This window comes from Trachurus trachurus (assembly GCF_905171665.1).
Source record: "Trachurus trachurus genome assembly, chromosome: 10".
NCBI lineage: Eukaryota > Metazoa > Chordata > Actinopteri > Carangiformes > Carangidae > Trachurus > Trachurus trachurus.
In genome coordinates this window covers 16519206-16532918 of record NC_139894.1, presented here as the reverse complement: position 1 = coordinate 16532918, position 13713 = coordinate 16519206, and the positions used below count along the sequence as shown (strand labels likewise).

Genomic DNA, 13713 nt, shown 5'->3' with positions numbered 1-13713 from the left:
CACACATACGAAGAAACAGACACAGACACACAGATATGCATCCACACACACACAGACAAAGAGACATTTTCAAATATAGTCTGGTTGTATGAGTGCAGCTATTTTACAGCTCTCTTTATGCTCTCTGCTGTTGTGTTCTTAACATCCTGCAGTCTATAATATTTACAGTATGCTCTACAGTATATAACTGGACATAGAGAGCAGTACTCAAAGCTATTTGCAGCCATCTATTTTTTTAATCCTTCCAGGGATATAAACGCCACTGTACTTTCTAATTTCTCAAACCCTGAGAAACATTATTACCACCTAATGTCTCCACAAAGGTTTAGCTTTTTCTGTTTAGGGCGAGGTTGTGCAATTTATGGCCGGGCTGTTCCTATCACTTTCTGCCTGGTGTGGGAGTTTAAGTCTCATTGCTTTCAAAGTCATTTCAGCAGCCTGCTAGCCCGCAGCCCCTGTTTTTCAGTAACAGCTTGTTGCACAATTACCATCACTCGACAGAATTTGAATGGAGGCTAAAAGGAAAGATATGGAAATGTGCGGTAAGTAACTACATCCCCTGGGCTGAGGTTCGAAATCTCTAACCATCCACGCCGACTTGCCTCCACTTGCGCCATTTTGCAGCCGCTCTCATTCAAATTAAGGCAAATACTTTCGAGGGGAGATGCAAAATGGCCTCCAGAAAACGACGGCGGTGGGGAGCTCGTTTTGATACTGTTGCAACAGAGACCCTGGAGATGCTAAAGCTAACAATGGCATCAAGTGAAATGTAATGGGCTCTCTTAGATCTGCTTGTCTTTTAAGGAAGCACAGCGTCTGTAAATATTCCCCAGAATACAACAGAAATTCAGTCTGCAGCAAAAGTTAGGATGGTTTTGCTTTGCACTCACTGATGCACTCCTGAAAACTTAACCGTCCTTACTGTACTTCCGATGCTCTACTTTACTGGCTTTTCAGTTCATATTAAATCTTTAGCAGATTGAGCTATACTGACATTTAGATCTCCACGTTAAAGTTTAAAAGTCAAGCTGAGTTGAGCACCTACCAACACCTGACTGTTTGCTAAACTCCTCCCCTGAACGCCGACTGCCGAATCAGTGTGCTACTGTAGTGTATTTTCCACCTGAACATTTTTGCTTTAATATCTTGAATTATCTGATGTTTTTTATGGTGTTTTCTTAGCCTAAAAGTTAAGGGAAATGTCAGAAGTAAGTCACCATTTGGATAGGAACTTCATTTGTAATAAGTAACAGTTTATAGTTAAATGGAATAAATATGAATCAATTCAGATGTTACAAGAGAAAAGGCACACGCATACATTTACAGCAAGATGTTTAGATTAGGTGTCTAGTAGTAGTGTGGAATGTACCCTGAGAAATGTGTTTCTTGTCATCTACCCATCTCTGTGGGTCATAGTTTCTGGGGATACTGGACACTATCTATTCTTAAGTTAGCTTGGTCAAGAGGTTAAATGTCAGAAGGCATACGCTATATTCTGTTTTTAGATCCTGTCTTTGACTGACCATCCTGGTCAGTTATATCCTTCTGTGGGAGAAGGTGGAGTTTTAGAAAACGTATATAAGGTTAGAGCTTTGGGCCAAGAGAGAGAGATCTCATATTGGGCCAGAGATGCTCCACGATTAGGCATTTTTGTACACTGTTCTTCTTCTTGTAATAAACTCTTTTTGAATGCAAGAAAAGACGTGTCGGCGGTGATCACTTCTATTCATCAACACATCAATATACCACATTTTTGGCGTCACGAACTTGGGCGTGTTTGTGCTCCCTTCAGCGTTTTTCTTCAGCTCTGACCAGCCGGCTCCTGCATCGACCTAGGCTTCTGAAAAGTGTGAGTTTTTCACAATATTGTGCACTGGTTTGCTCGAAGGAGCTGCTGTTTGCTGTTGGGTCACACCGTTAAAGAATCTTTGTGTGGGAATTTGTTGCTTTGATGATTTGAAGTAGATTACCGTTTTAAATTTTTTACTTTAAATTAAGGGTGCCTTAGGCCTTTGTTTGTCTTGGTCTTGTTGTTGTTTGGTTTTTGGTTTTAGGATTTTGTTTGCGTTATTAGCAACGCAAAAAAGGGGGAGGGGTGACGTATTGATTAAAAGGTGGTTGGGAAACATTTTATAGTGGGACTTTTTGAGTTAGAGACGGGGGTGACGTATTGCTTAGAAGGTGGTTGGGAAAACATTTTATAGTGGGATTTTTTGAGTAAATAAGAGTAAAAAGCTTGAATTAGTAACATGAGTTGAACTAAAATAAGCAGCAAAAATTGGTGACGGCGTCTGTGATCTACTCAGTAAGACATTGTAAGAAATGATACCGTGCAAGAGTTAGATATGGTTTCCTTTAACTACTAAACAAAGAGTTTAAGTAGAGGAGCCTGTACACCTAAATAGTAAGACATGTGTTTTTGGTCGCTTTGTGAAAATTGGCTTTAAAAGGATTAAAAGTAAACTAAAAAAAAGAAATAAGAAAAGGATAACAGTGAAATAGGAAATAGTTTTCTAGTTATAAAGAAGTTAAAAAGTTAGAAAGAAAGAAGCTTCAGTTATTAGGTAGGGATATATGTGCTCTTGAATTCAAATGTTTATGTCTGTTTGTTGATCCCCATTTTTGTTGTATATGTATATAATAATAATAATAATAATAATAATAATAATATATACATGAATATTAAAGATAAGATATTTTGTCTTAATAAGCCTGAAAAGGACTTTTGATAAAACATAAAATATATGAGATTTTATGTGGTGGAGAATTTTTTGATAAAGCCTGATTAATTTTGGGAAAACACTTATTTAAAGTGAGAATTTTTATGAAAAATTATAACATTCTAGAGTTATAATAGAGAATTTTTGAAAGAAAGGAAAGACTTGCAGTAGGGAGGTGTTTATTGCATCTAGTAACCGAATAAACTGTTTGTCTGTCTTTTCTTTTTGCGGAGCGAGAGTTCAAGGAGGAGACCAGAGCTCAAGGAGTGTGTCTAGAGATGGACAGAGGACAGCTGGCTAGCGTCACAAGGATTGAGACTTGCTGATGACAGCACCTGCATCTGAAACCAGTGACAAGGCCAGTGTGATTTTATCCATAAACTCTCTCTAATAAAATATCTGCATTTTAATGAATGTGTATATATTTGGTTATAGTTGTTGATACACATTTAAAAAGATTGGTAGTAAGACAATTTTTTGATTTGGATTAATAGATTACATGCATTTACTCATGTACAGTATAAAACCGTAAGTTATATGCTGTAGTAATTTAGAAGGAAGACTTGGCAATGGACTGATCAATCAATCAATACAATATTAGCATTTTGGTTTAAATACTGTTAAGGGCTATAACTGTTTTAGGTTTAGGGTTTATTCTCCTTGAAGATGAGTTTGGAACACTTTTTCCTTTAATTCGATAAATTGTGTGTTAAGTGTTAACTTGTGCCATTGTGATTTTTCTTTATATGAGAACAAAAAGAGCCATTACAGTGTTAAAGATATACATTATAAAATCAGAAAGTGATTACTCCTGTTGAAGTAGTGCAGAGGAATAATCTTTAATTAATAAGCATTGCTCTGAAATTGACTAACCATGGTCAGTGGAAGAAACCCTCAAGAGAGATATAATTTAAACAATAAAGTTGCTGGTGTCCATATATAAGGTGATCGAAAAAATAAAATAAAATAATAAAAGTTAATAAAATTAAATAAAAATTAAATAAATAAAAAATAAAAATAAATAAATAAAATAAAATAAATAAAACTGGTAAAAAAAAAAAATAATAATAATAATAATAATATATATTATATATAAATAGAAGAGAAACAGAGCTTGGAATTTTCCAGTTGCTTGAAAAAGAGGGACAACGATGGATAATGAGAGTCCTTCAACAAAGCATGCCAAGAAAAAACCTGTTTCCAGGGAAGAAGAAGAGAAACGACAAACCTTAAGTAGGATTGATAAAAGTATAGATCAATGCCTTAAATATTTGGACCAATACACCACACCAAAAGGTCGGAGATTATTAGAAGAACAATTGCGGGACTTGCAAATGCAAAAGAAAAAGTTATTAAAAATCTTCTCCCAAAAATCACCAAGGAACGAAGATAAGATCTGTCCAGTGGTTATCAGAGGACAGAATCTGGTGTATAATCCTTGGGATGATACAGTTATGCCAGATTTATTTGAGCAATTACCCGTTCTTCAAGATGGAGCACATCCTTGGATTTTAAAGTTGGAAGAAATCATGGTGGGAACAAAGCCTACCATGGGAGACTTTAAGAGACTTTTGGTAAACATTATTGGGGTTCCAGCCATGGAAGAGATTCTACAGATAGCTGGATATTATCGATATGTGGGATCTACTGTACATGATTCAGAGTTGTTTGCATCAAATAGAGGTCGACTGCATAGAACGTTAAGAAAAACATTTCCAACACATGTACACCCTGACGACATTCTTATCGAGCCATTGGGACAAGAAGAAAATCCGAGAGCTTATGTGTCAAGAGCCCATCAGGTATGGAGAAATGTTACAGGAAATGATCCAGAGGAGAGTCTGATGGCGCAATTGGTCCTGCGAATGAAGATACAGAAGGGTTTACCCATACCAGTGAGTAGTATACTGGCAGAAGTAGAGGGTATTGGAAGCATGGTTAAGAGTGTTTATATAGATCACATTGCACACCAGGTAGAGCTCCATAGGAAAAAAGAGCATGAACAGAAGGAGCAAGATCAGGAGACTCTTAGAGAAATTAATCAAATTCAGTTGGTAGAAAATAGGAGGAAGGAGAAGAACCAGGCACTAGTTATGCAGAATCAGCCTGAGAGAAATCAGTTCACACCACAGCCACATTTGCAACCACAGCTACAGTCACAGCCACATCTGCAGCCACAACCAAATCAGTTCCAGGCACCACAGCCTTATGCAACGGTACCTTTTGCTTATAATACACAGCCGACCTTTAGTCCACAGCAGCCAATATGGAGAGGAAGAGGTCGAGGAACTTTCGGTAGAGGAAGAGGTAATTTCAATCCAAATTTTCAACAAGCTCCTGAAGTGTGTTATGTCTGTGGATTGGTTGGACATTTTTCCCGTGAGTGTAACAAAATAGGAGGAAGAAATTTCAGGGGAAATTGCAGAGGAGCCCCAAGAGGAGGCTTTAGAGGTCAACCAATGACATTCTGGTGAATCCTTTTAGGGGTCTGGAGCCAAGATTTTAGGGATGTCCAGAAAACATGCATCACGAAGGATTGAAAATAACGCCCTCAAGACGTCTTAGGTCCAACGATTCAAGAGGCACATGGGTTGGCCCATGTTGCAAGGGGGGAGGTTATGAAGGGTTATGGATTTTATCTGCTTAAATAAGTTGATTGGGTTATAATCAGGTGAATGCTCAGTCACTTGCCAAGTTCACCAAGTTTTGTCAAATTTTTGCAAGGTTTTTGCTAAGTTTTTGTCTAGAGAAGTCATATGAGGACTTTTAGATTGAATATTCTAGACAATGGATGAGAGTTTGTGAATAAAATTGCAAAATTGATTTTGTGACAATAGAGATATAAGTGTAATGTGTTTATGTGCGTTTGATGTTTTAATGAGTAACTGTTGTTTGTCGCAAAAGATACTGCTGTGTTTTTTCATCTGTCCTCTTAGGATGATATTGGAGGAAGACAACCATAAGAGTGATTCTTCAGGGAACCTGAGTTCCTGAAAAGATGTATCTGATTGTGGACAATGAAGAATGGACTGAACGTGAACTAATGAAGTCTGCAATGGGAACCAGAGTTGCGAAGGAGCTGCAGTGTCTTGATAATGTGATTTTATGTTTTTATGTATTAAAGTTGTCATTGTCCATGTTAGTATGTGGATATATTGGAGCCTCAGATGTTTTCTTTTCTTTTTGACGTTTAGGGAGATTAAAGTCAGGCAGGGATAGGTCCAATGGAGGATCCGATGGGTTGACCAGCCTGAAATTGGATATTGTTTTGATTTTATTTCTCTGAGGTATCCATATGTATCTGCTTAGGTTATTTTATGTAAAAGTCTTAGAAACTCTTTTCTAATTGGTCTGGAGTGCTAATATGTGGTTGCCTAAGGCAGAGGGACCGTGAGAGAATTTCCTGTCTTGATTGAATGAGGGATTTTTAAGAAAGATGGCTGCCCGACAGGTTTTCACTCTCACACTCCATACATTTGTTGTATTGTTAAACGTTATGCTGTTATTTCATACTGGTAAACATGACAGTGCTGTTTTCATTTTTCGAGACTCTACGAGCCTCGAAGGGGGGAATATGTAGTGTATTTTCCACCTGAACATTTTTGCTTTAATATCTTGAATTATCTGATGTTTTTTATGGTGTTTTCTTAGCCTAAAAGTTAAGGGAAATGTCAGAAGTAAGTCACCATTTGGATAGGAACTTCATTTGTAATAAGTAACAGTTTATAGTTAAATGGAATAAATATGAATCAATTCAGATGTTACAAGAGAAAAGGCACACGCATACATTTACAGCAAGATGTTTAGATTAGGTGTCTAGTAGTAGTGTGGAATGTACCCTGAGAAATGTGTTTCTTGTCATCTACCCATCTCTGTGGGTCATAGTTTCTGGGGATACTGGACACTATCTATTCTTAAGTTAGCTTGGTCAAGAGGTTAAATGTCAGAAGGCATACGCTATATTCTGTTTTTAGATCCTGTCTTTGACTGACCATCCTGGTCAGTTATATCCTTCTGTGGGAGAAGGTGGAGTTTTAGAAAACGTATATAAGGTTAGAGCTTTGGGCCAAGAGAGAGAGATCTCATATTGGGCCAGAGATGCTCCACGATTAGGCATTTTTGTACACTGTTCTTCTTCTTGTAATAAACTCTTTTTGAATGCAAGAAAAGACGTGTCGGCGGTGATCACTTCTATTCATCAACACATCAATATACCACACTACATAAAGTCAGCACACACACACACTGCAGCATTTGCCCAGTTGTATGAGTTATACAAGTTTGGCTCCACTCTTTGTTCGATTTGGGAAGGCTTACACCCAAACAACCCCAGCCAAGGTTACCTGTACTGTAGTGGTGTTACATTTGCTAAAAATATTGCTGAAACCAGGCTACGCCGGTTTCCTCCCCAAGTCCTAACACATGCACCGTAGTTTGACTGGCGGCTCTAAATTGCCCTCAGGTGTGTGAGTGTGTGAGGTGTGTGTCTATATGTCGACTGTCCATGGAGTTGTACCCTTCCCTCCCCCTGTGTCAGCTGGGATTAGCCCCAGCCCCCCTGTGACCCTGCACAGATAAGCGGTATAGCCAATGGATGGATGTAAGCTGAGCCTTCAAACAGGGCCGTCTAACAGGATTACCCAGATCTACAGTGCAATACAACAACTATCCTGTTTCCTAATTTACAGTATCTTTTAAATACAGTTCAGGCAGACAATTCTGGCCAATTGCCTTTATATACAGTATTTAAGACCCTTTCACAAAGCACTTATAGCAGCTATTTATAACTGCTGAAATGTGCCAGTTACGGTGGCAACCGTCCAGACTGACAGCTGCCCGCCATTGTCTGAAATCAAGAAGAGACTCTTGCTTTGAATGTTTTTTGCATTAATTCATAATGATAATAATAATGATAATAATAATAACATGTAACTGTGCAGTGAAAGAGCAGAGGACATCACAGGCATAGCAACAGTAACCGGGGGGATGGTGATGAGAGCAGGTGAAAATAGTCTGATCATGTGACCGTTTTCTCAAATGCCAGAGATACTGGTTTTGTTGAAAGTTTGACTCCAACATGTAAAACACAACAACTGTATTCAACCTCTCAACTGCCCTGGTTGGTACTTTCTTGCAATTATTACCCCTTGATTCCGCGTATTGGCACTTTGCCCCGTGTCTTGGGTCCATTTTGTTTCTTAGTGTGTCTGCAATTTTCAGTTTCATTCTCTGCATAACAGCACTTCGAGCCAGAGCAATCCCGACAAATCACACTGTAAAATGGAGGCAGTTCAATTAAAGAGTAAACTCAATTTCCTCTGGTGAGCATTCCTCCTTTATATGTATGCAAATTAACTAGGTCTCACATCCTCATTTGTTTACTATAAAACCCTTTTCCCCTCTTAAAAAACACACACAGCGGAACTATTTCTGGGCAGAATGTAAATACATGTCTCATTGACTTGGCTTTCTGGTCTTATTTCCAGCCGTTTAAGGCTTGTTGACTGCTGTCCTTATGGCGAGACATATAACGTTTAATGTTCGTTTGCTGAGCTCCGAGCAGCTGACGGCATCGGTTGACTGGTATTGCTGCAGAGGCTCTGGAGACCCCGGCGCTAACAATAACATCGTCAACACCCTCTCTGGGAGGTGAGACAGCGCGGTGCTTACAGAGAGGGAGACCGAAAAAGAGGAGTGGGAGGAGACCTGAGAGGAGAAAGAGGAAGAGGGGAGGAGAGCTTAAAGCATGTAAACGACTGATTGGAAAGTTTCCTTTTTGTTCCAATGTCCCATCACCCCCCTTTCCCCCTTTGTTCCTCCCCTCCAGTCATCTATTCCATCATTTTGTCTTTTCTCTGCTCGCTGTTCCTCCGGAGAGAAAGTGTGTGTGCGTGTATGTGGTTTAGTCCCGCAAGGAGCTAATTAAAACGCAGACTTTGCCATGAGCATGAGAGCCAGAACTTGGGAGTGTGTGTGTGTTTAGTTGCGCGTTTATGTGTGTGTTGTATATGTCACTGTGTCTGTGTGTGTGTTTTCTCAATACACTCTTTCCCTGGCTCTCACCAGAAAACAAAAACAACAGCTGTGAAAGGAATAATACCTAGAGGAAATGGAGGGGTAAAATTGACAGTCATGCAGACACACACACACAGACGCACACAGACGCACCTTGTCATGATGTTCTTCCAGATACTCCCTCACAGTTGCTAACGCCTCATGCACAGCCTTTTCAGGTGGGTATCCTACACAAACACACACACACATCAAAAATATGCACACAATTTGCAGGAACAGGTGCCATGACAGATCTGTGCGTTCGTGTTCAGTCGTCTCTTTGTGTGTTTTCTTTTTTTTTGTTGCCCAGACAGGTATCTGTTCATCTTTCCACTACTCTAACGCCATGCTCTGTGTTTTTTTTCACTTCCTCTCATCCTTCACTTGCCTATTTGGGCAAGATACAGACACACAACACACTTGTTGGTTTATGGGGAGACAGATGGAGAAAGACTACAGTGCTGCTTCTTTAGTCATTCAGCTGCAGAGACCTCTTTCATTGCTAGAAACATATCCCCACTGCTGGTGAAGCAACACAAAGGCAGTGAAAATTCATCATCTGGCCAAACTGCTCAGCCCAAACAAACACACACCATGTGATTATACAGTAATTATTCCATACATCAAGTGAGTGTGTTCAACCTCAGAGCATAGGGGAATACGCAGAGGCACAAATTAGCACTCAAATTGTGTTGTTTTAGCATAGCATCAAAATAAATGTGCACAGTATTCACACTGAAAGGGATGTCATGAGGCTATAGGTTTAGATTTAGGGTTAGGCATTCAGTTATAAAGATTAAGGTTAGGATAAGGGGCGAGGGAATACATCGCATCAGTGACGAATCCCCATGAATGCAGCAAAACAAGGATGTGTGTGTATGTGTGTGTGTGCAAATGACATAATTTCACTTTTTTACTGGTTGTTTAATGCTGTGCACAGTATGTTTTCCCATCACGTGCTTGTTTCCAGTATCAGTCTTTCTGTTTAACCAGAGTGCTGAGCCACTCGGTGCCACTTGTCACATTATCTCCTGCAGCCCAGAGGTGGTTCTCAGATTAAGGCCTTGGATTAAGACTGGCAGATTAAGACAGATTAGGCCAGAGATTGTGTCAGATTGACTGTAATCCCCCCTTCACACTGGCAGGAGGGAGAGGTATGGATAGTGCTTAAACACTCCCCTGGGGGTGGGTTCGGCTGTGAGGGCCGGTTGTCGACACTTGTCTCCCATTGCTAGAAAGAAGAAAAGGTCAAAGTTGTGATTGACTCAGGGAGGTATCAGTGTCCTTTATCTGTGCTGCTGTGCCTCACGAACATGGAGAAGTGTTTGTCTCTCCTATTCCTCCCTGCGTGCAACAGACGGCTGCCTACTTTAACCAGATATAAGAAGCTTTTAATCATCACTCATTGTCTTTTTAAGAACTTTCTTCTAAATAACAGATGCAGAATAAACGGTCCCGCAAGTAATTTTTTTCATTTTGTAAGAGGAATTGTTTTGGGGTTTCACTATTAGAGATCTCTTAAAGCACTGGTACCCAGCACTGAATCATCCGTTTTAGGATGTGATAACATTGAAAAATAAGGTAAGAAGTGGTGCCAGAACTACTTCCAGTCAGTGTCAGTGGTAGTTTTTCAGCACTGCTATAGATGACCTGTTACTGTAGACTGATTTTGAAACACTGAAAATCAAATTTAACTTGAAGAAATGTAGAAACTTTTTGTGAAGAAAAAAAAGAAAGAAAATAACCAATGTTTACGATTTCACAGTGATAGGCAGTGACAGGCTGATTAGACCTTGTTAGAGTTTAGGTGAGCAGATTGATGTGGGGAATATATTTTGGAGGGAGTGTAATTGCTGTTTTGATTAGTATAAGCAGCAACTTTTCCCCATAGTCCAGAACAAGTTATGTTATTATACAGCACAAGAGTCTTATCGGTAAACAACAAGTTTCAGGATTTTGACACTGTAGTTTGCATTGTTGTATTGCACATGTGGTTTAGCATGGGACACCACACTTTGCTTAAGGTTGAGGAAAGATCATGGTTCTGATTAAATATTTAAAAAGTAAACACAACCTGTCTTCTGCCTCAAGTCACTTTATTAATATTAAACCAAGACCAAGATCTGTCCTTAAAGGGTTAGTTGTTGTTTTTTTTGACATGGTGTTGTGTGAGTGGGGTAGTCATGCATAATGGGCTCTTTGCACAGCTCCACTACTTCCTGAACTTAATGCTGCTCCTTTGTTTCCTGTCTTACATTATCGGACAAACTGATTAATCCAGGTGTGTCTGAGTTGTCACAATGGTCAAACACACCTGGATTAATCAGTTTGTCCGATAATGTAAGACAGGAAACAAAGGAGCAGCATTAAGTTCAGGAAGTAGTGGAGCTGTGCAAAGAGCCCATTATCTAGTGCAGGTTATGCAGACCCTTTAACATTCATCATAGTTTAGCTGCCATTGTAGTAACTGTACTAAAGCAAATGAAATATATGACGGTAGAAATTCTGTTTTACTCATTATTAGTATATAATAACAATTATCAACTCTGGTGTTTAGACAGTCCTATCTCCTTGACGTCAGAGGTCATTAAACTGACCAAAAGACTACGTCCTGGGAACCTAACCATGACTTGCCTAAACCTTCACCTAACCTGAAGATGTGTCTTCGCCATAAGACTGATGGTAACATGCTTTGTAGGGATGACAAGTCCCCATAATGGGACCATGCAAACAGATTTCATGAATTTGCTCTGGTTTGAGGAGGAGGAGACAACGCCCACGATGAATGCACTGACCGTATATTCCAGTGGAGATGCAAGGGAAGGCCTGCAGATATAGTAAACAAAGTGGTTACAGTCAGTTTGATGAACACATAGCATTCATGCTCTCTCTCTCAGAAATCACACACTCCATTATCTCAATAGTGTTTTTCCCCCGATTGTTTTATATGGCAGCCTCTTTTCTCGCTCTGATTTTTACATCCACCCAAGTCCAAACTGTTGATTATCCTTTGTTGGTGAGGCTTGGCGTAGGAGGACTTCACCAGGCATTATTAATACAATTCTTACAGTAATCATGACAAGTACTGTAACCGTGACAATGGAAACAATCACTTATTTAGTGCAAGTTATTGTACTCTAGTAAGAAAAGGGTCCAGTATTAATCTGCACAACAGAGTTGCATTCAAACCAATACAGAAAACTGAAAAACAGAAACTGGGGTCTGTCTTCACAATGAGACCAAACCAACTGCACAACTGGCCTCCATTCATCCCGCTGTGAGAGCCTGGTAAGTTTTTTCAGACAACACGACAGATTGGTAAATTGAATTGTTTATATTGATAACATGTTGGAGGAGTGCTCATGCTCAAAAACGGCAGTAAGAGCCTGTCGCCTACTGCTCTTCATCTAACAGCTCACTGTATTCTATACTGTATAAAAACCACTCGCGTCTGAGCAGTCGAATGCTTTTCAGAGATTTAAAATGATTTAAAATTATGTTGTAGTGGTTGAGATACTGACCATGAACTGTATTTAATTTGAACTTTTGTTGTTGTTGCATCTCTCACTCAGTAATTTGCTGTCGTCACTGTTCTCTATACAGTACGTAATAGCCCAAAATTCCTTCAAAAAATAATGTTAAAAGCCTACCTTAAAATCCTCACGTCAGTTTACATGGATTGTTAATCTATTTCATTGTCCCTTCCCTTACTGGCTGCAAAAAGAACTCCTTTTGGAGCAATTTCATTTATTTTCAGTTAAACAATGCTAATATTAGGCTTTAGTTGTCTAAATTAAGCAAATTAAGTGCAAGTCTTTTTTACCATATTCCTCCTTTTTGTTACGACTGGCATAGACAGCAGGAACAATTACAGCACAAATAGAGATAACTTGTCCATTGTGGGCATGGGAGTATTGTTCTAAATTTGAGCATATCCTTTTCTCTAAAGCAGCAGCAGCAGTAAGAAATGTTCAGTCTGCATTAGCAGTAACCTAAGACACCTCTGATCGGGTCTTGGAGAACCATCAGTAGATAATGAGATTCCTTTCAATTAGATAAAACTACAAACAGTAACATTTAAGTACATGCATGCATCGTTTCCTGAGTGAGTTGGTAATTTAAAACCAGCTCAGGAAAGGCAAGCTACGCCAGAAACAATGAGAAGTACTAAAGAGAGAGGCAGCTGCAGAATACAAATACACTGAATGGCTTAACAGTATCGAGACGGGGCTTTACATAAGAAAAAGCTAAAGGACTGTAACTGTAAGTCGCTGAAATCGATGTCAGGCAGGTTCATGCCACATCCTTGGTTCTGAGTCTGAGTCAAGCAGCCGGTAAACTTCAAAATAAAACAAATCTGACTGATTCCCAACCTGCTGTCATATGCTGAACTGTGAGCAGATGCCAGGACGCTCCCTGTGTCTCAGGAACTGTTCTGTTAACCAGATTGCGGAGCTGGCAACTCAGGATGAGAGCAGACATGACTCACAAGTTCCTCGAGACGAGAGGTAAACATATCTATCGATGGAGGTGAACCAACAACAACAAGCTAAAGGGGCTTAATGTAAAAAACAGACAATGCTATAAAGTTTTTAAAAAAAAAACATTGTGATGATCAAATTTTAGTCACAATAAAATGTAATTTTATCAATATTCGTCCTCTTCATCACACCAGAAAATCTTAAATGTTCAGCGTTTATCTTCCCATAGTCTTCATGAGTCCTTTCTTCTACTCTAGCTCTGACTTTATTTCCATGTTGCCTTGGTGTTTTTCTTTGACTTTAACACCTGGTTCAGTTGTGAAACCTCCTGCCTGGAGTGTTTCATAAAACCTTCTTTCAAGTCAGTGCTCCTACCTGCAGCTCCTTTTTCCCTCCTTCCATCTATCTCAGTGTGAATGTAGTTTCCTTTGAAAATCTTTATTTCATAACTCCTCTCT

General features: G+C 39.4%; 1 protein-coding gene across 2 annotated transcripts in view; it reads right to left on the bottom strand.

Moving 5' to 3' along the window:
• The window catches only part of macrod1 (mono-ADP ribosylhydrolase 1), a 118883-nt gene that overhangs the window by 7008 nt on the left and 98162 nt on the right, over positions 1-13713 (bottom strand). For both annotated transcript variants that reach the window (XM_083980182.1, XM_083980181.1), the window contains exons 7-8: positions 11570-11600; positions 8889-8962 (exon numbers count right to left, since the gene is read on the bottom strand). In XM_083980182.1, the coding sequence (XP_083836308.1) occupies positions 8889-8962; positions 11570-11600 (105 nt within the window). The remainder of the gene's footprint in view (positions 1-8888; positions 8963-11569; positions 11601-13713) is intronic.